We start from the raw sequence: 22,129 nt of genomic DNA on the forward strand, positions 1-22,129 counted from the left end.
CGGGCTCGGGCCCGGCGCGCAGGGCGGCGGCGGCCGCGGAGCAGCAGTCTCGGCGCGACGTGGAGGGATGGAGGCGGCGGTGCACTAGGCCTCGTCTGGGGCTGCCGCCCGGGACCGCAGGTAGGTGCGGGATGCGGGCTCCGCCGTCACCCTCTCCCGACCCGGGGCCGGGAGGGCCGAGCTCCCCCACCCGCTCCGAGCCCTCGGGGTCCGGGGCCGAGCGAGTTTGGGCGCCCGTCACCGCCCGAGACTCCCGTTCCCCCCGCCGCCAGCACTTCCTTCTCGGCGCTCCCCGGGATCTGGGCCGGCAGCTGTGTCCCGCTGCTGCAGGTGCCGCTCTAGTCCCCTCGCCCCTCGCCCGGATCCCGGATCCCGGATCGGGAACTAGCACCGCTCCTCTGAGCTCAAACTTTCCCTCTCCTTCCAGCCGGGCCCTCAGCCTCCTTTGGAGCCTTCTCGAATGAAAACAAAACCCTCTGGAGAACACTAACCCGCAGAACTAGGTGTTTTGCAGTTTGACACTGTAGTTTAAATAGTTTAAATTTTTCTTTCTTTTTTTATTCTTCCAGTTTTGCTTCCTACTGTCTGCATGGATACAAAGGGGGGCCCCTCCCTGTTCTTCGTGGGTTGTTTGGGAACTTTTGCCTGATCATAATAATTAGCCATTTGGCTTGTCCATGTATAGTATAGGGTGATATTTTTAGAATTTTGGCCTGTCAGAATTGTGAAGTGTTTTTAAAAATTCCTCTTTTAAGCCAGCTTTAGTTTTTGGTCTCTATAGAGATTTTCTTTTACTTTCGAAGAATTAAATTGGAGTGTTTCTGTTTTCTAATTGGGCCCATTTCTGGTTTCCTAAACTCAGGCCAGTTGTCACAATAAATGTTCACTGGGCAGGTGATAATCACGATAGATCATTTGTAGTGTATGGAAACATAAGCGATAACTTAAGCTGTGGATTTTGATGGCCATTCAGTTTTCTAAGTGGGGAGCTCTCATTGGAAAGGTACCTCGATTTCCTGGTAGAGTGGAACAGATGGGGTGATGTGTGACAGTGAGTTGGGTTTCCTGGAAGTGGCTCTTGATGCTTTACACTGATGGTCACTAAGTGCAATTGATCAACGTGTACCTGCTAGTTGTGGCTGAGGCAGCAGAGGCTTACAATTTTATTGTGAATTGCCCCGTTTTAAACTGTGTTCTGGCAACCTGAGAGCTTTTAAAGTAACAGTCTGTTCACAGTAAAACTGTAAACACTGCCCGTGGTCTCTTGTTACCCGTATAATTTGTACTTGTATTGTTGTTACTACGGGATTTGGCTTTCTAAAAATGGTTTTCATTGTTTTCAAATTTATAACTGGCAAAATTATCTAAAGTTTACGAGAAAAAGAGGATTAAGTGGGCATATGTTTATGTTTTGGAAAACTTAAATTTTATTTATGAAGAAGAATTTTTATTAAATCAGATCTTATATAACCCATGAGAGGACAATTTGCAGAACCTATTCTTAATCATACTGCTTTTCCTGTCAGTAACGTTGGCTATAACTTTTTTCCTACTCTTTTAAAAACAGCTTTATGGAGTTAACCTGCTGTTCCGTTCATCCATTTTAATCCAGTGTATTGGTTTTACTTATTTCTTAAAGTGTGCTGAAGCTGTAATCCAGGGCCTTGTGAATGACATGAGAGGAGCTCCATCCACCACAGGCTACTTTCCATACAGGGTTGAGTATATTTACTGTGTGATTGCCACCATTCTGTGAGCTTTGAACACCATCTCCTTAACCCTTTCATACCTGTTAACAGTTCCTCCTCATGTTCCCACAAACCCCCATTTGCTTCCAGGCAGCCACTAATCTACTTTTTATCACAACATTTGCTTAACTTGTGCCTTTCACATAAATGATGTGAAATCATAGCTTTAAAAAAATTATTTTAAAATCAATTTTCATTTAATTCTTTTTTACATTTGGGTCACGTAGTAAGCAACTGATCTTTAGAATAAAAAAAAATTGTAAAAAAATTATAGACCATTTGGTTGTGTCCATGTGAGATTTGGAGAAAGAAGAGAAAAAGTATGAATGGCTTTGGTGACCGTGAGTTAATCTGGTGAGCTGGGGCCAGTGAGAAGTTGGAAAGATTTTTGCTACTGAAGACTGGAGTATCAAGTTGGAGAAGACCTTGAAGGTCACTGTTGGCTTACTTCCTGCTTGCCTCAACAGCAGAGACCAGAGGAAGAAATCTGAAGGGAAGAAACTTGAATCTCTAGAATACTTGGCTGGGAACTATGATGTGCTTCTATAAAGTGATGAAATGGGCTGGGGTGAGCTGGATACTGGACTTGCTTAGATTCTTGTGTGTGTATTTGACCTTATGCTATCAGAACTGGTCATGAATGGGACATTCCTCCAACAAGTGCTGACTGAGCTTATCTATATAGACATTGTAAAAACTTCGAAGACGCTTTAAAGCTCATCAAATCTGTTACTGTGAAGTTATTTTAAAATCAATTCACATTTACAGTATTTTTTTTTAAATTTGGATCATGGAGCAAGCAGCTGGTGCCCAGAATAAAAAAAATATTGTAAACAACTGATAGATTGTTTGTGTCGGTGTAAGATTTGGAGAAGAAGAAAAAAGTGTGAATGGCTTTGGTGACCTTAAGAGTTAATTTGGTGAGCTGGGGGTCAGTGAGAAGTTGGATCAGTGCTTACATTGATAATGTTTTTAAAGATCCAAAGTGTAAAACCTGTTTAAAACATTGTAATTAGCAAGGCTGTTTGGAGGCTTACTTTTTAAAGTTCCCAAGTCCTAACGTCTAAAGCAGTAGCTCTCCAAGCATGGTTCTGTTCTGTTCTGCACAGAACTTTTGGAAGTATCTGGAGATGATTTTGATCATCACAATAGCAGCTAAGGAAGGATCTTAATAAGTGTTATATAATGCATAGGACACTCCTTTATCCTGTACCCTGCATCCCCCCAGAAAAGGCTAGTGAATCAAAGTATCAATAAAATTGTTTAAACCTATGGTCTGCACGACTCTGGTAAGGACTTGATCTATTGCTACGTAGTCTCATTGGATATTGTTTGGTGGGTGAGGGAAGTGCCTAAGTCATCTAGCAACTCTCTTTAGCCTGGTCACAGTTGAGGGCAAAGCAAAAGGAAAGAATTTGATATAATGTAGATATTTTTGAGTCTGTTTAGTTTTCAAATCTGAAAAAAAATTCCTTTTTGGGGGCTGGAGAGATGACTTAGTTTTTAATAAGCTAAATTAATGATAAAAGATATAAGTTCATTTTTGTTATTTACTATCCATAAGACTTTAGAGAGATTATTAAATGTTTCTGAGTTTCAGTTTTCTCATCTCGAAAATGGTGAGTGTGATTGATAATTTGCTGTATTACACAATTATTGTTAATGTAAGTGGGTCTATGTGTAGTAAGATGCTCTGTCTGGAGAGCCAAATAGTTAAGTTGGGAGAGCATTAGCTTGAAGATGCTTTGTCAGTTCTAACGTACTCTGGAAGAGTTGTTTCAGAAGAACAAATTAGTATATAGAATTTATCAAACCCAATATAGAGGTAGCAAGGTAGGGAATTGTAGGCAGACTTTTCTGTTCCACCAGCCAGTTCTAAATAACCACACGGAGACTTCTTGTTAATTATAAGAGCTTGGCCAATAGTTTAGACTTTTTTTTAGCTAACTCCTATAACTTAAATTAACCCATTTCTATTCATCTCTGCTGCCCGAGGCTTGTTACCCTCATCTATACTGTCCATCTTTCTTGCTCTGTGTCTCATGGTGTCTCCTTTGACTCCACTCTTCTCCCCAGCATTCTGTCTGCCATGAAAATCCTGCCTAGCCATTGGCCAATCAGCTTCTTATTAGCAGTGAGAGCCATGTATCTTCACAGTGCACAAGATTATTCCACAGCAGCAAACAGTGAGTGACAGCTCCTGGGAGAAGAGAAACACAAATGTGTCTGTCCCCGCTTGCCTGCCTTCCTTCCTCCCTCCCTCAGAAGAACTGCTTAATACACCAGCAGAACTGAAGTTCCTTATCTAGAGACCAACTTCAGTGGCATCTAATGTTAGCTTATTGCAAGATTTCTATGTGTGTGTGTTTTTTTCCTGGTCTTTTTCTCTAATATCCCCTGTGCTATAGTCATTGGTCTTTCTAAAAGGTAAATCTGATCATTTTATTTGTCTCTTAAATTATTTCTAACTTTCTTTTATAGTTAAGATGAAGTTCACATTTCTTATTTATAGCCTCAAAGACACTCTACAATCCCCACACTCCCAAGTATGTAATTTTCCAGGACATTTTGAATTACTTGTGGTACCTGGCAGTAGACTCTTTTTCTTTCAAATCTTTTGCACGTCATGTTTGCCATTTCTAGAACTGCGCTATGTCACTCCCTTCCCCTCATTGGTCTGACTCCGTTCTTACCCTTCAGTTCTTGGTAAGCTGGCATTGACTTTACTTTTTTTTTTTTTTTTTTTTTGTTTTTTGAGACAGGGTTTCCCTGTGGCTTTGGAGCCTGTCCTGGAACTAGCTCTGTAGACCAGGCTGGTCTCGAACTCACAAAGATCCGCCTGCCTCTGCCTCCCGAGTGCTGGGATTAAAGGTGTGCGCCACCATCGCCCGGCTTGACTTTACTTTTTTACAAAGTTTTTATGTGTATGGGTGTTTTGTCTGTTTTGTACCAAGTGTGTGTCTGTACCCTTAGAGACCAGAAGAGGCTTTGGATATGGGACTAGAGTTACAGACAGTTGTGAGAACTGAAGAGCAGCCAGTGCACTTTACTACTGCACCATCTCTCCAGCCCCCTGGCTTTTACTTTTCATTATTTTAAGACATAGGCATGTGTGCTGATCCATTCCCATGCTCCAGGTGTTAGGGAGAACGAGGCAGGCAAATTCTAAGTTCTAGGTCAGCTTATGTTAAAAATGTTCATGGCTAACTTGGACTACTTAGTGAGACTGTCTCAGAAAGGCCCCTTTCCCCGCCCCCAGGGAAGACATAAATGATGGTAAGAGTAAATTTATTTTTTAACTGAGGGCACTGTGAGGCATGGAAATAAGCATGGAATTTAGATCAGAAAGTCTGAGTTCAAATCCTATAGTCATAATTACTTACCTAATATTTTTGAAACCAAGTTACTTCTGAACCTATTGCTTTTACCATATAATGAAAATCATTATTTATAAGATTGTTTTGAAGATCAACAAAATAATCTGAATGGAGGCAACCAATTATGAGCTACATCATGGTTAGTAAAATACCGATGATGATGTAATTTTTTTTTTACTGTTTTTATATCGCTTCCTTTCATGACATCTTTGTTTTGTTCATTAATAATGCATACCTCACTTCGTTTTGGATGCGAGACTTCAGAAAACCCTTAGAACTCGTGGGAGTGAAGCAATCTAGTTTTTGTCTAAGCTGATCTCTTTCCTAACTTCCCAAGATAAAAACATTGACACAGGAGAAGGATGTGAAGCAACTCCCTCTTCTAGGTCACTCTGCTGGGTCATGGCCTAGTTCTGTCTTGATCTCAAGTTGGGACATAAGCCTAAAGTACCTCATAATTCCTGGGTTTGTTGATTTACTTTTTCTCTCTCCTGCCCTTTCTAGGTTTATCATTGTTCTCCAGGACTCGCCCTCTTCTTTTTATGGGCGTGCAATGAGAACCTTTTTTCTGTGATGTGGCTGCTCTTCTCTTTCTTGTCTCCATAGCCCCTCTCACTCCCAGTCTCAAGATGAGAACTAAACAAGGAAATGGAAGTCCGTGTTGTTCAAGTGTAAATGTTTGAATGGGAAGTATGAATGGTAATCTTTTTGTTATTTAAACTAAGATGTATAGAATACTAGCAGTAGTAGTTGCAGTTATTTTTTCTTCCATGTTCCAATTATTGTGTCATGAGTTTACAAAAGACCCTAAACCTTACAACATTCCTATGTGTTATTTCTTTTTATAAACAAGGACACTGAAATGTCTGGTGGTAAGAAAGCTATCAAATGTCACAACTAGTAAATGACAAACGTCTAAGTCTGTGTGGCCAGTCTTCTCAAGCAGTGTATTATGTTTCAGGAAAGAGAGAGAGTTGGAATCGTGTTTTAGAAAATCAAGTGCTATTATATAAATAAATATGTTATGGACTTAAGTTTTTATACTATATTTGAATGTATATGAACCCATGGGAGCCGTTGTTAATGGCATGTGTAGCCTTGCCCAATTTCCACAGTTTTCATTTACTTGTTCTAGTGAACACTCATAAAGATTTTACAGTGCTAGGTGCAGTATAGGACAGTAAACAAGGCAAATGTAAGCTTTTATGGTAGAGTGAGGAAAGCAGGAAACAAAATAAATTCGTCTTCTGTCACATGAAAGAGTACTCTAAAATTAAAGTACCAGAGGGGTGAAGGGCTGGGATGATATGTTTTGAGATGGGACGGTTGTCAGGGAAGATCTGTCACCCACTAAGAAGAGTAAAATCACTGTGAATGTTTTGCTTTGTCTCCGGTACATTACGCATAGTCACAGAATGTTTTTAGATAAGACAGACACTTGCTAGATGTTCCTTTTTTTATGATACCACAAGTGAGGTTTTTGAAATAGTAGCTGAACCTTCTTTTGGAGAAAGGGTCTTGCTCTGCAGTCCAGCCTGGCCTCAAACTTGTAGTTCTTCCTCAGCTTCCTAAATGCTGTAATTCATCTAGATTTGAACAGTGTTTTTATTTTATTTTGAACTTTTTTTTTTCTTTTTTAACTTCCTAATCTGTTCCAACTCAGTCTTTGCAGTCTGACTTTCACTCCCGTTGTCGACTTGATACTGCTTTCTGGTATGACTTGTGATTTCCGAATTTTCCTAATCTCAAGGTTTCTGTTTTTCTGATATTCATGATTAGTTTACTGGTGCACTTTGGTCTGATAGTTTTTTCTTGCTTTTTTTCCCCACCTTCAAAGAACCCCTCTCTCTCTGTCTCTCTGTCTCTCTGTCTCTCTCTGTCTCTGTCTCTGTCTCTCTCTCTCTGTGTGTTTGCATGTAAAAATTGTGCATGGGATATTTGTGCCTGTCTTCATGAGAGTCTGTGTGTGTCGTGTGCCCACAGATGGTGTTGGATTCCCTGGACTTGGAGTTATAGGTGTATCTCTGATTTTGAGGCCAGCATATTCTACGGAGCTAGTTCCAGAATAGCCAGGGCAGTTGTCATGAGAGTAACAATGGTATCTTTCACTGACTCTGATGGAATAAACTTGAATGAGTGGTTGAGTGGATTAGGAAGTCATTTTATCTTGTTTTGACTAAAGGAATTCTAATAGACCTATTTTTTTTTTTTTTGTGAGAAGGAAAAATGTATCACATTTGCTTATGTGACTGACAGTAGTATTTAGCCAAGCAGATGACTTAGCAAGGTCCTTTGTTTCTTTGTGTATTTTCCTTGTGTGTGTTGTGTGTGTACACATATAAAAATATATGCACGGCATATATATGTATGTATATGTGTTTGTGTGTGCATATTCATGTGGAAGCCAGAGGGAACAGTCTTGGGTGTTGTTCCTCAGGTACCATCAGCCTTTGAAAATTTGAAGTGGTGTCTCTCACTGGTCTGGAACTCACCAAGTAGGCTAGGCTGACAGCTAGAGAGCCCAAGGTTTTCCCTGTCTTTATTACTCTGCACTGGGATTACAAGTGCACACTCCCATGCCCGTCTGTTTTCTTAATGCAGGTTTTTAGGATCAAACTCAAAAAGTCTTCAGGTTTGCAAGGCAAGCACTTTACTGACTGAGCTCTATGCTCATAGTCCCTGCAGTCTTATTATTAATATATATTGTTAATTGGTTAGTTATACTATAGCTAATTAACCATTTCCTTCTAAATTCAGAGTTTGTTTGCACTTTTTTACTTTTAAAAATGCTAGGATTATAATTGAATTTACACTACTAGAGATTGAACCCAAGGTCTCCATGCATGGCAGTCAAGTACTGTACCACTTAGTCATGTTCCCATGTGCTGGCTAATTTTCTGTAGGCTGTACACAAGCTAAGATTATCTGGGAAAAGGAAACCTCAATTTATAAAATACCTTTATCAGATTGGCCTGCAGGCAAGCCTGTGGATCATTTTCTTGATTACTGATTAGTGTGGGAGGGCTCACCCCACTGGGTCATCCTGGGTTGTATAAGAAAGCAACCTGATCAAGTCACGGGGAACAAGCCAGTAAGCAGCATTCCTCTAGAACCAGTTCCTGCCTCAGGTTCTTCAATGATGGACTATGGTTGAGATGCGTGAGCTAAATAAATCCTTTCCTCCCCAAATTACTTTTGATCACAGTCTTTCACAGCAGTAGAAAGCAAACCAGAACACCTCCATCTTTTTCTTTTTGGACAGGGTTTGGTCTTGAACTCACTCTGTAGCATAGCCCCAAGAGTGAGGGGCAGGAGAGAGGGGCTAAGGAAGTGTATAGCTCAAAGAAATAGTGGGGTTATAAGGGAATGGGAAGCCCATGAGCTGGAGACATTTAGGGTATGGGCAGGGTGAGAAGAGCCAGGATGTCAGGATGTCAGCATGGACTGTGAAGTGTGTAACAGGTACTTGAAACACTGAGGGAGCCTGGAGGCCAGCATGCCCTTTGGTTTGATGACAGGTCACAGATAGCCATGTGTTCTGAATTTCTTTTGGACCTGACATCTGGTAGCTGAGATTATAGGCCAATGTTGGAATTATTATTATTATTATTATTTTGGATTTTTCGAGACAGGGTTTCTCCGTAGCTTTTGGTTCCTGTTCTGGAACTAGCTCTTGTAGACCAGGCTGGCCTCAAACTCACAGAGATCCGCCTGCCTCTGCCTCCCTAGTGCTGGGATTAAAGGTGTGCGCCACCACCGCCCGGCTTGATAGAATTATTTTTAAGCACATTTTCAAATGTGTATATATTTGTTTTTTTCCCCCCTTGGGGTATGTAATCCTGAAATGAACCTTGAGCCTTTTACGAGAGAAAGAAGAGAAGATGGTGTGAGTGTTTTAGAAGAGGCAGCCTGCACAGCGTTCCAAAGGACAACTAGGCCACTCTTTCTGGAAGAGTTTATTCACAGGAAACAAGGAGTGAGAATATACAAAAAGGAAGACAAGTCAATATTGGATTGTCAAAGTCTTGAGTACCACTTAATGAAATTTGAGATTTTGTACTAATTAATATTTTACAAATATGTAGTTTCCTTCCCTCAAACTTTTTCCTTGAAAATTATAAATCATATGAAAGAACAAAAGAATATGCAATACTCAATATATTTTACTGATTTTGTTTTCAAATTTTTGTCAGATTTGTTTTATTCAAATTTTTGCTCAATAATTTAAAAGTAAATTACAGATAGTGAAATATATTACTTTAAATATTTCTTTATTCTATTATTCTAATGCTAAGCATAAAGACATTTCTGACATTTTCAATACTACTAATACAACTAAGAAAATCAATGACTTCAAGATACCATCTAATGTCCAATCCATATTAAAAGTTCCAAGGACATCTTAAAGCCACTTTTTTTTTTGTTTTGTTTTTCGAGACAGAGTTTCTCTGTGGCTTTGGAGCCTGTCCTGGAACTAGCTCTGTAGACCAGGCTGATCTCGAACTCACAGAGATCCGCCTGCCTCTGCCTCCCGAGTGCTGGGATTAAAGGCGTGCGCCACCACCGCCCGGTTTAAAGGCACTTTATTAAAACAGGATTCAGTCAAGTATAACTGCTTTTAGTTGTTGCCTCTTTATTTAGTCTAGAATGACTTGTTAGACTTGTAAGTAAGCAGACCAGTTTTCCTATATAATTTCTTATGTTTTTGATTTGATTGTTTCCCCCTTATGAGGTTTACACATTACTCACCTGTTCCCAGTTTTCTTATAAACTGAAAGCTAGGTCTTTAGTAGTTGGACTGTAGCCACACCTTTAGAGATGTATGTTTTCTTACCAGTGTCTTCTTCCCTCCCTTTTCCCTCTTTTCCTCCCTTCTGCTTGATATGTAGACCAGGCTGGCCAGGAAGTCACAAGATCTGCCTGCTTCTGCCTCCCGAGTGCTGAGATTAAAAACATGTGTCCCAACGCAGGGTGTTAAGTGGTTGAGTGCTGAAATAGATATTCTGGTAACCCTTAGAAATACAATTTTTAGCAAACTGGAAGCAAGCCTGCATGGATGAGCTATTTGCTGTGGCTCATAGTTTTGTATTTCTGCTTCTTATTTACAGCTCTTTAAAAAAGAGATTTATTTTACATGCATAAGTGTGCTGCCTTCATGTATGTCTGTGTACTATGTACAGTACCTGTAGAGGCCAGAAGAGGGTGTTGGGTCTTCTGGAATTTGAGTCACAGATAAGCTGCCATGTGGCTACTGGGAAGTGAACCCAGGTCCTTTGCAAGTGCAGCCAGAACTCATAACCACAGAGCCATCTCTCCAGTCCCTATTTCCAATTCTTTTCCATTTGCTAGGTTTCCACCTTGGTTTTTTTTTATTTGTTATATAGCACATAATTTTGGGGGCCTTGTTAAATTTATCTCAAGTATAGGACAACTTTAATTAGATAATCTCTAAACACTTCAGAACAAAACAATCAAGTAGTACTTGTTATTTGACCCTGAGTTGCAATATTGTTTCATTTATAGTAGTATTTCCTAATGATTTTATGTTAATTACTGCATTTGGTATATAATATGAATATTATATAATTATAAAAGCTAATTTGTGAACACTAATATTGAGATTGCATTAAACTTTACATGTATATATGCCCATAATTTTTCAGATCTATTTAAGATGTGGTCTTTTTCATCTATTTTATAGATGAGAAAAGGTACACACAGGTTAAAGAATTTCATATGGTTTTCCTCTTGGTGACTGAAGAGAAGATCCAAACTTAGCAAAATGGATTTAAAACTCATACATTCTAGCCATTTTGGTAGTGTGTCATTATTGTAATCTTGTTGAATGAATGGCATGTCTCATCTTTAATATTTTGGTTACAGATTATTAAATATTTGTACTTTTAATAAAAAATTAAGTAAGAATGCTCATCTGTGGGATTTTTTTTCCAAACAAGGAAAAGTTTCTTAGAAAACTAAGTGTTCTGAACAACTTACTTAATTAGCCACAGATATTCAAATGTTTATACTTGGAGGGCTTTTGAAAAAATGCTCCTGGTTTTGAAAGATTACTTGTGATGTGTATTATATCTATAGATAGATTTTGTTTGAATTGTTAATTATGATTTGTGTCTTATTTTAGTCGAGTGGTGGTTTTATGCAATGGCTTCAAGCCACAGATCTTCTCCAGTGCCTCAAGGAAGCAGCAGTGATGTTTTCTTTAAGAAAGAGGTAGATCCAGCAAAACACATTCGACCTGTGCAGTCACTGCCAGATGTGTGTCCTAAGGAACCCACAGGTAATTTTTTCTGATGATTTGTGTTATCATTCAAAGTGTAGTCATGTTTCATATACTTAACCTCAAATTTTATAATGCTAAAACCCAAACTATATAGTAGATTCGAAAATTAGAATATAATTTTTCACTCATTCCCATTAAAGGAGTTAGCTGGAAAATTATTGAAAATTGAGATGCACATTGAAAGCTATTTAGTTAAAATGTAGTATAACCATTATTTGATTTTATTATTATTATTTGTAGGTCTCATTATTTGCAGATTCTGTATTTAAAAATATCCTTATTCCTTACAGTGTTTTAAACCCCAATAGTAAATATTTGTTGTACTTTGGTGGTATTTGTAGATGTGTGCAGAGCAGTAAAAAGCTGCCTAACACAGGTGTTCCAGCTGTGAGTGCTTAAAGTTCTTGTTTCCGCTCCTGGCATCAAATACTCTTTATGCAGCCTTCTTCATGTCAGTGCATTTTGCTTTTTTGTTGGAGCTGTTGCTGTTTAAAATGACCTGTACATAGTACCGAGCTGCTGTCTAGTGTGACTAAACACTGTGCTTTACGGAGAAAACATGTAGAAAGCTTCGTGCAAGCACTGCTTATAATGTTGACATTCATGAAATCTGTATTATAACGACCGGTGGATAGGAAATAATGTCTTTACACAGAAACAAAAGCAGATAGGTGTATATATTTACCGACTGGTGAGAATGTTATGACCCCAGGAACAGTAATTTACGGTTTGCTAGTTAGGTGTTCACAGAACTTTATATAACAGATCTGTAAATAATGAGAATTATTGTATATTGTATTTTCCTTTATGATTTAGCCCCATTGTGTCACGTAATTAAAAGCCGAACAAAGGGCATTTAAATGATGAGTGCCTGCCATAATATAATAGGAAAAAAGGTTTATCTTTAAAAGAAAAGCTGAGGTATTTTTAGTTTTGGAAAAAAGAGAAATTGTAACTAAAGAAATTAATTAATGAAAGGATTTTGCTTATATGCTCCCATTTGGGAGTTTGTAACCCTCAAATTCTACATGTCTTTTATCCTATGCTTCTTACTCCTTTGATGATTGATGCTGGATGATGAGGGTTATTTTAGACTTTTACTAATAATTTACCATGGAGGAAGAGTTTGGTTGCCTATAAAATAGACTATAAGCACTTTTATTTTTCTAGGATATGCTTGCAAACTTAGAGCCAACTTTACAGAGGTCTCTTGTTTACTTTTGCAGGTGATTCACATAGTTTATGTGTTGCCCCGTCTCTAGTTACAGATCAGCATAGATGGACTGTATATCATTCCAAAGTAAATCTCCCAGCAGCATTAAATGATCCTACATTAGCAAAAAGAGAATCTGACTTCTTCACAAAAACATGGGGACTGGACTTTGTGGACACTGAAGTCATACCTTCATTCTACCTCCCACAGATCAGCAAGGAACATTTTATAGCATATCAGCAGGAAATCTCTCAGGTAACAGCTAATCTTGAATTTAGTAGTACTCAAGTCAAAAGTAAAAGAAAGATTTTTAGTTTGATTCATGTAGATCTTTGAAGTCATAGTATTCTTTTTTAATGTTTTTTTTTAAATGTATCTAAATTCTGTTGTCTGGCTTATGTTTCTTTAGATATATATTTTTTTAAAAACATTTATTTAATGTCCATTGGTCTTTTGGCTATGTGTGTTTGTAACTGCACCATGTGGGTTCACCAAAGAGGCCAGAGTGAGCATCAGGTTACAGTTGTAAACCTCCACGTAGTTGCTGGGAATTGAACCCAGGTCCTCTGGAAGAGCAGCCAACACTCTTAGCCACTGAGCCATCTCTCCAGCCCTCTTTAGATATATTTTAATAGATTTATTTTCCTTTCTTTTGTAGTGGTTTTTCAGAATTACAGATATTAGTGTTAAGATTCAGTGGGACCCTACCCTACCTGCCAAGGAGAAGTAGCTGTAAGAGTTTTATAAAGCTCAGATGATCTTTGAGATTTAGGGAATTAGTAGGTTAGGGTACAAGGGGGAGAAGGCAAGCCAGGTGAGAGGAGAGGCAGGGCTCATGATGTCTGACACTAGAGGAGTAGGTATGAGTTAGAAAGTAAAACATGTCCTCTTAGTGGGCTTCATGGATAAGACTGTCTGCTATTCAGAAAATAGCCCTGGGCCTTTGGATTCCAACTAGTGCAACAGTGCCTATTCCTGCTTGTATAGGCCACAGCAGAGAACTGTGACTGATTTGTTGGAGAGAAGAACAGCATTGAGATAGAGATGATATTCCTCCAAAGACTGTGAAACTCACCTTTGGCTGGCCAGGAACCAGTATTAAACAGCTGTAGAAACAGACAAGTACATGGATTCATGTGGAGTGAATGCCTCTTATCAGTATTTTGCTTGTTCAGGTGTGCAAGGCCAAAGCCACAGTCTGTCAGAGTCTGACAAAGAGCATGCCACTGTTTAGAAGCTCTGAATTCCTCTGAGATTTGTGGGCAGAATCAGATGGAGAGGCCCTAAGAGGGTTCATTCTCTCTGTAAGGCTCCTGAAACCAAAATTTCCTGTGACAGAGAATTAAGAGGGAACTTTACTACTATCAAGATTTATACACATCTCAGGCATACAGAGGCCATTGCAGCAGACAAGCATTTGAAACTGGGGGCAGTTTGAGAAGATGAAGAGCTTTAAAGAGAATTCTCCATTCGTGCAGAACTCAGGGTCTAGTGGAAGCAGCCAGTCAGTGTGGAAAGATCAAGTGACAGAGCCAGGCAAAACTGGAGAAGAAGTGTTGTGGAAAATTGTTTTATCACGAGGCAGGAGCTTCTTCCCTACATGTAATGGGTGATGCTGCTATTGTAAGAACAAAAGGGGGGCCGGGCGGTGGTGGTGCACGCCTTTAATCCCAGCACTCGGGAGGCAGAGGCAGGTGGATCTCTGTGAGTTCGAGGCCAGCCTGGTCTACAAGAGCTAGTTCCAAAACTACAGAGAAACCATGTCTCAAAAAAAAGAACAAAAGGGGATCCTGAGATAAACCTAACAATGACATCTTCCTGAAGTCAAGCCCATACCAGTCCAGAGGCTTCTGTATTTGGAAATCCCCAGTTGTGACTTCAGTACCCAGTTGTCTGGTTTTCTGTTTTTAACATTCTAACAACTTCTGAATCCAAATTGTCGGCTCCACAGTCTACAGTTGGATAAGCTTTCAATAAGATGACTATGACCATGAGAACATTCTGTCTGAAGATTTGGCTGGGCTTGCCAAAGATGCTGTAACAATATCCTTGTGTATAAATCTTTCCTGGGGTGGAGCTTGTATCTTGACACCTTGTGCTTCTATTTGTTGACTTTGGGGACAATAAGGATTGCCCACCTAAAGACCTCTGTTCTCTTGGGAATGATTTCCTAAGCTTTCTGTTTCAAGCAATAGAGTCATCCTTTTAGGTGAATAATGTCTGTGAAGAGGGAGCTTTGGATGAGTTTGGCAGGCCCGTTGTGCTGATCAGAGCCCCTGGTGTGGCCAAGACCTCTAGGTATGTCCAGACTGGAATCTAAGCTTAGGCAAAGATCTACTTATGTGATAGCAGTTACAGGAAGATACTCTATATTATGTTAGAATTAGTTTGTAAAAGATGTACAGTTGAACTTCCTGAGGACATTGAAGGCAATGAGACTGTCCTAGACATGTTCAAGGCACAGCCGCAGAAACTGATTCCTCTCTCTTGCCAACATGCTCATCGAGACAAAAAGAACTTCACATATGCTACCCTGCCTCAGCTTACTGCATCCTTTTCTGGTGATGATAGTCGTGAAAGATGGTGACTCACTCTGAGATCTGAGCATTAATTGTTGGGTCTGCTTTGTTATGATTTGTTACAGGATTTGGTGCTAGAAGCGGGGAGTCTATACAGGAGGAGATTCCATTGTCCCTTACTATATACACATTTGGCTTCCTGTAGACCAAATCCATTTTCTCCTTCCATTGCCTTCTAGAGAATGTATGAGGCCAAGGGAAACACACGTCTTTCCTTTCACTCATCTGTCTCCTAGTGTTGAGTACTGTGTGGAACCCTCAGGCTTTTCAGTGGCGGGCTCCGACCATAAGAACATTATCACTGCTCTGTGTTTTTGAGGTTGGGATACTGTCAGGTTTAGGCATTGGAGGTGGTGATTCTACATGTCTGACTGACTTCATCAGTGACTGTAGTTACAGAAAGTATTGGTGGACTTCAAAGACCACAGTTGAGCTAGAAGAGAAAGACAAAAATCAACATAAATATATTAAAATTTGGGGAGGTGGAAAAAGAATATCACTTTCCATTCTCAATTAATTGCTGATGTTTTGTTTTTTGAGACAAGGTCTTATTCTAGCCCTAGCTGGCTTGGATCTCACTATGTAGACCAGACTGACCTCAAATCCAGAGATCTGCCGCTTTTGCCTCTGGGAGTGCATTACCATACTTGACAGGAGACAGGTTTGCAGTGTTCCAGATATTTCCTTATGAATTTTATTTTAAATACAAGTAGAAAAAGGAGAGAGGCAACTCAGGAAATGTTGTAAATTGCTAGTATAGTCCCCCTTCCCCATCCCAGATGCTTGAGAGAAGAAGAACATGTACAGTTATGCTTAAATCACTTGGGAGATTGTTTGCTAATAAAGTTCCCAAGGAAAAAATATCCAGAGTAGAACTTTTCCCATGTCTCCAGTTTACTGCAACAGAGCATCCTACCTTCAGCAGACACCTTTACTGTATCCATATAAATGTTCAATTCAGCCGTCTCCTTCTCCTCCTCCACTATTTCTATTTCTTTTGAGACAGGGTCTCACTCTGTAGCCCTGGCTGGCCTGGAACTTGCTATATAGATCAGGCTGAGCTCAAACTTTCAGAACAAACTTACAGAACACTACCTGCCTGTATGCTCTGAGTACTGAGGTTGATCCACACCCATCTCAGTATACTTCTTTAAATTGCTCTTTCCGAAAGCAAGAATTGAACACAGAGTTTGAAATGGCCTATTACTCAATTTTAACTTAGCAAGTGACTATTATTAATATTCCAATTACCAGTTCAGTCTTTAAAAAAGTCAAATGACACAGTGGGAAATATGTATATACTAACAAAGGCTGACTCTGCTTTGTGTGTGTGTGTGCGTGTGTGTGTGTGTGTGTATGCTGAACTCTCACCTCACTGTTGTCCAACTGGCTTCAACTGGTCTTTCCACCTCAGCCTCTTTAGTAACTGGGATTATAGGTATGAGCTATTATTACCTAACTCAATATGTATTTATATTTTAATAATTGCTGCTTTTAATATTTTTAAATTTAATTTAAATATAACTGATTTTATTTCAGTTATTTACTTTGTGATTTTGTGGAAATAGGATGAATATGACTATATTACTGATATTTAATTTGTATAATGTCTCAAGTAATTTTATATACAACCTACAAATTGCAAGTTGAAATGAAGAGGTGCTACTGTGTATTGTTAGTGTGACAGAAATCTAAATCACTGACAGAACCAGTGCTGGCACTGATGTGGAGCAATAGAAGCTCTCATTCACTGCTGGTGGGAATACAGAGTGGAATAGCCACTTTGCCAAACAATCTGTAAGTACCTGGCAGAATACTCCTAGAACTTTGAACACTATATGCTAAGTGTTTCCCTGTCTTCACATTCTACTTGCCCATGTGTCTTTTTTTAATGACATTCTTGAAAAGAAAAGAAATTTTTATTATTTTGTTGCATGGGTAGAATCCAGTGCTTTACATAAGCTAGGCCACATGCCTACTACTGAGCTGTATCTCTGTCCCTCCATAGTGGTATTTGGTTTGGTTTTTAATTTGTATTTAAGTTCAGAGGCCAGTGATTATACTAAGTTTCAGAGGTAATTTGGTATAATTATGTTATAAAACATGTTGATGTTTTGAATAATCATATTTCCACATAGCATTGCTTATTATTCATTGTATTTTAATTAGAGAGAGAAGATTCATGAGAGATGCAAGAATATTTGTCCTCCTAAAGATACCTTTGACAGGACTCTTTTACATATTCATGGTACGTATATACACCACTCTAGATAATGAGCCCAGCTCAACTATTAAAGAACAATTGTTAATGTTGAAACTCTGTTTCCTATCATATGTACAGTTTTTCTTTTTAGTAAATTATTTGTGTATTTTTGTGGTACTGGGGATTAAAACCTGGGCCTTGTGTTTGCTAGGCTGTATTCCTAGCTTTTATTTCTAGTAAACAGTTTTACAGTTTAAAGCCATAGTCTTTTCTACAAAGTTCCTTAGAGAATGCGCATAACTGTGATAGTATAATCTTTCAGTTTGACAAATATGTAATTGCTTGGTGCTTGGTGCATTGCTTGGTGCTTAAAAATAAAAGAGTAAGAAGTTGTCTTAGCTTTCAAGGAATTTAAGGAAATAAACCAATATTTGCAGAACTATATGTTAGTCACTTTAGCTTTATAAAATTGCACACACATCCTTTCTTGCTAAGCTTAAGAAAGGGACCCATAGTTGATGATTGTGACCTGTGTTTTAGATTAGCTAGTGTGAAACATTTATGTATTTGGTAGGGCTTATGTATTTCCTAGGGTGAACATGAACAGTACATACAAAACCATAAAGTCAAGGGAGGACAAAGCATGTCGAGATTTGCAAGCCTCTCACATGTTGGTTCTATTGGGGGTGAGAAACGAGGGGAAAGGACAGGCAAGGGTCAGGTCACAGAGATTTTTGTATGTCTTGCTCAGGAATTTTACTCTTTCTATAGGCAATATAGAACTATAAAATATTTTTAGCCAGACATGGTTAGATTTACAGTTGTACATTTTCTAATGAAAACAGTTAATAATAAGGTATTATATGATGGTAAGACTTTAGACAAGAAGATAATTGGAGGCTCTATGGTAATGTAGGTAAGAAATGATGTGGCCCCGGTAACAGAGTGGAAAAGAGAAGAAATGAGAATAGAAAGCCAAGTAGCCAGGCACAGGTCTTAATGGTCAGTCAGTGTGGTAATGGAATAAGATGTCAGTGATAATTCGTATATTTCATGCTTGGGCAGCTGTCTACGTGAGGAGTCCAATTCAGGGAGAGAGGCAGGAAGGACTCTGGAAGAGCTGAAGGCTAGTTTAGCTGCCAGTCTGCAGTGAAAGACACATCTGGTTGACACCTAGAGCTCAGGAACGAGGAATATAGGTTGAATTGTCAGCATGGTGGTTGGTATCAGAGGAACTATAATAGGATCAACAGAGACTTCCATATTAGAAATGAAAAGCTAGGAAAGTGAGAATGATTAGTTTACAATGTCAGAAAGTTTATTGCATGCTGAGAACTCTAGAATTTGACAGATTTTTAGAGTGAGCCTTTAGAGCAGAATAGTGGTTACAGACACCTCAATACTCCATAAGAAGGGGGTTATAGACAAGAGATGCAGACTCAGTAGGGATGAACCTGAAGACGAGGTAAGGTACTGACTGAGTACAGACCTCTGAGTGGATGAGGCAGGAGAGACATTTGCATAATGCCTAACACCAGTATTTTCCTTAAGTTTTGCCCCTGAGGTGGCTCCCTTGCTTCAAGCCACTCCTGGTCCTAGATATTATCTTCTCAGTTTTGTAAATAGAAGAGAATTGAGCATATTTTTATGTAGAGTTGAAAACTTCATTTAAGGAAAGAATTTGAAGCTTATGGAGAGACAAAGTGATTGATAAAGCAGATTTACAGACGAGACATACGGGGGTGGAGACTAAGTGTTGAGGGACAATTTGAGAAAAGAGATACCTCATCAGAGATTAGCTTGGTAGGATGAAGACAGAATTTATTGGACATAAAAGAAGATGTCAGAAAAGAAAATAAATATGCTATCAAAAGTCAGTCTTTGACCAAAAATTTGGGATAAAATGGTCGATATCTTTAATAAAAATAAAAGTAATATTTCTAATTGAGTTTGGTGATACACAATTATAACCCTAGAACTTGAGCAGCTGAGACAAGAGAATTCAGAGTTTGAGGAAAGTTTGGGCTACATAGGAAGTTCCAGGCCAACATGGGCGAGGAAGTAAAATCTTGTCTCAAAAACAAAAGTAATTAGCAGCAGCAATAACACCAACAAAAACTCATCTTACTATTTTAGAATTTAATATAGTTTCTAAAACCATATAGCATACCTCATTTTACAAAAACTTAATGAAAAGAGCATCAGAAAGATTGAAATGGACTTAGCTGTTTGTTACTAACTGGTAAGTTTACCTGCAGCGTTTGTCTTGTTCAGTGTGACCTACTATAGTGGAAATCATAGGTAGATTGAGGGACACTTTAAGGACAAAATTGATTTACCTACTTAGCCTAGTGTAATAATAAATTCGTCAAATATATTTATGAATAAAAAATGAAAACAAATATGAAAATTTCTATTTCCCCTTTACTTTTTTTTGATAGATAAATCCAGGACAGATCTGGAACAAGTACCTAAGGTAATGAAGCATAGACATAAGAATTCAGTTTAATTTTGCCTCTTAAGAATCTTTCAATTGACTGTTTTTGACCAGTGAGACTGTTCTGCTCTTCTGAGAATATATATCTATGTATATATATTTGTATATTATATGTGTCTAATTTTATGTCATTTTTATTATTATACTTTAAAGATTTCTTCAGATAAATGATTTTTACCTCTTTATTTTTATGTAAAATATTTAATTAGCCTGCACAGTATTAGGATTCATTATGGCATTTTGAAACAAAATTTGCTTTTGTTTTTTCTCCCCTCCCTTGTTACCCCATTTCCCTGACACTCCCTTGTCCCTTCAGTTTCTTTTCTTGTTTTATGACTGTTGGCCACCCTCTTCCTTTGCACTCTTCCCTCACACTCCGTCTCCTTTCTAGTTTCACAGGCTGTCCCCATACTTACACCATTTACATATAAACAAGCAAGGTCTGCATAGGGGAGAGAGTGTGTAATTTTTGTCAGAATTTCTGAGTTTTTGCTTAGTATACTTTCCAGGTCCATCCATTTTCCTGCAAATTCATTATTTCACTTTTCATTGTAGTTAAAATTCTCTTGTGTTTATATATTATATATCACATTTTCATTATTCCTTCATCTGTTGGTGGAATGTTGGTTCCATTTCCTTGCTATTTTGACTAATTCAGCACTAAACATGGATCTGCAGGTATCTCTAGGGCAGGCTGTTGAGTTCTTTGCATGAATGCCCAGGAATATTATAGCTAGGTCATATGACTAGTTCTATTTTTAATTTTTGAGAAACTGTCATACTAATTCCTTAATGACTGTGCTAAGTTACACATCTACCACATGAATAGGGCTTTCTCTTCCCATATCCCTGGCATCATTTGTTATCCTTTTTCTTAATTCTGAATTGGGTGAGCTAGCACCTCAAAGTAGTTTTAATTTGCATTTTTCTGATGGCTAAAGATGTTGAACACTTCTTAAAGTACGGTTGGTCTACTGTCTGTCTTTTTTTCTCTCTTTCAAACCATTTATCAATTATTCTATTTATTGATCAGCAGTTTTAGATTTTGGTATCTAATTTTTACTCTTCATATATTCTAATGTCAGTCTCCTGTCTAAAGTATAGCCAGCAAAAATTCTCACTGTCTGTAGGCTCTCTCTTCATTCTACTTCATTCTACTGGTAGTTTCCTTTGCTGTGTGGAAACTTTAAATTACATATTTGTTAATGCTTGGGAGTCATTTCCAGTACAATTGGCAGTTTGTTCAACAGGGTCTTTCCTATGGTTAAGATCTTGATGTATGTTCCCTGTTTTCCCTCAACAGCTTCAGCATGTCAGGTTTTAAATTAATTGATGTGCTTTGAGTTTTGTTTAGTGTGAGCGATATGAGCCTATTTTCATTCTTTTGCAGGTGAATATCCAGTTTCACCTGCATCATTTGTTGAATAGGTTGTCTTTTTTCCAGCGTACATTTTTGATGGCTGGGTTTGTCAGAAATTAGGTGGCCATAACTGTGTGGGTTTATTTCTTTGTCCTATATTCTGTTTCATTGGCCTAAATGTCCATTTTTGTGCAGTACTGTGCTGTCTATGCCACTATGGCTCTATAGTATAATTTGAGCTCAACTGTTTTGATACCTGCTGTAAGTGTTCTTTCTGCTAAGGATTACTTTGGCTGTGTGGGCTTTTTTGTGTTTCCATATGAATTTATTCTTCTCAGAACTAGAAGAAAAAATAAGTTCTGTGAAGAATGTGATTGGAATTTTGATGGGTATTATGTTGAATCTGAGATTGTTTGTAGTTGTATAACCGTTTCACAATATTAATTCTGCCAGTCCAGGAACAAGGAAGGTCTTTTCTTCATATAGTATCTTTTAAATATCTTTTTCAAATGCCTTAAAGTTTTCATTGAAAAATCTTTGACTTCCTTGGTTAGATTTATTCCTAGGTACTTAATTTATCTTTTTGAGCTGTTGTGATTGGGTATATTTTCCTATTATTAATTTTTTAAATTTATTTTTTATTTTTTGTTTTTGGAGACAGATTTTCTCTGTGTAACAGTCCTGGCTGTTCATTTGTAGACTGCTGGCCTTGAACTTATAAGATCCACCTGCCTTTGCCTCCCAAGTGCTGGAATTAAAGGCGTATGCCAGCATGCCCAGCTAATTTTCCTAATTTGTTTCTCAGCAAGTTTTTTTTTTTTTCTTTTTTTTTTTTTTCTTAATTTATTTAT

General features: G+C 38.4%; 1 protein-coding gene across 2 annotated transcripts in view; it reads left to right on the forward strand.

The window, feature by feature from the left end:
- Positions 1 to 6: 6 nt before the first annotated feature.
- The window catches only part of Vps54 (VPS54, GARP complex subunit), a 75,392-nt gene continuing 53,269 nt past the window's right edge, over positions 7 to 22,129 (forward strand). Inside the window, exons 1-5 of one of the 2 annotated variants that reach the window (XM_005366459.2) lie at positions 7 to 120; positions 11,268 to 11,423; positions 12,653 to 12,894; positions 17,388 to 17,466; positions 19,863 to 19,897. In XM_005366459.2, the coding sequence (XP_005366516.1) occupies positions 11,288 to 11,423; positions 12,653 to 12,894; positions 17,388 to 17,466; positions 19,863 to 19,897 (492 nt within the window). In that variant the 5' untranslated portion in view covers positions 7 to 120; positions 11,268 to 11,287. The remainder of the gene's footprint in view (positions 121 to 11,267; positions 11,424 to 12,652; positions 12,895 to 17,387; positions 17,467 to 19,862; positions 19,898 to 22,129) is intronic. The other variant, XM_005366460.2, reaches the window with a different exon arrangement.

This window comes from Microtus ochrogaster, unplaced genomic scaffold, assembly GCF_000317375.1.
Source record: "Microtus ochrogaster isolate Prairie Vole_2 unplaced genomic scaffold, MicOch1.0 UNK9, whole genome shotgun sequence".
Lineage (NCBI taxonomy): Eukaryota > Metazoa > Chordata > Mammalia > Rodentia > Cricetidae > Microtus > Microtus ochrogaster.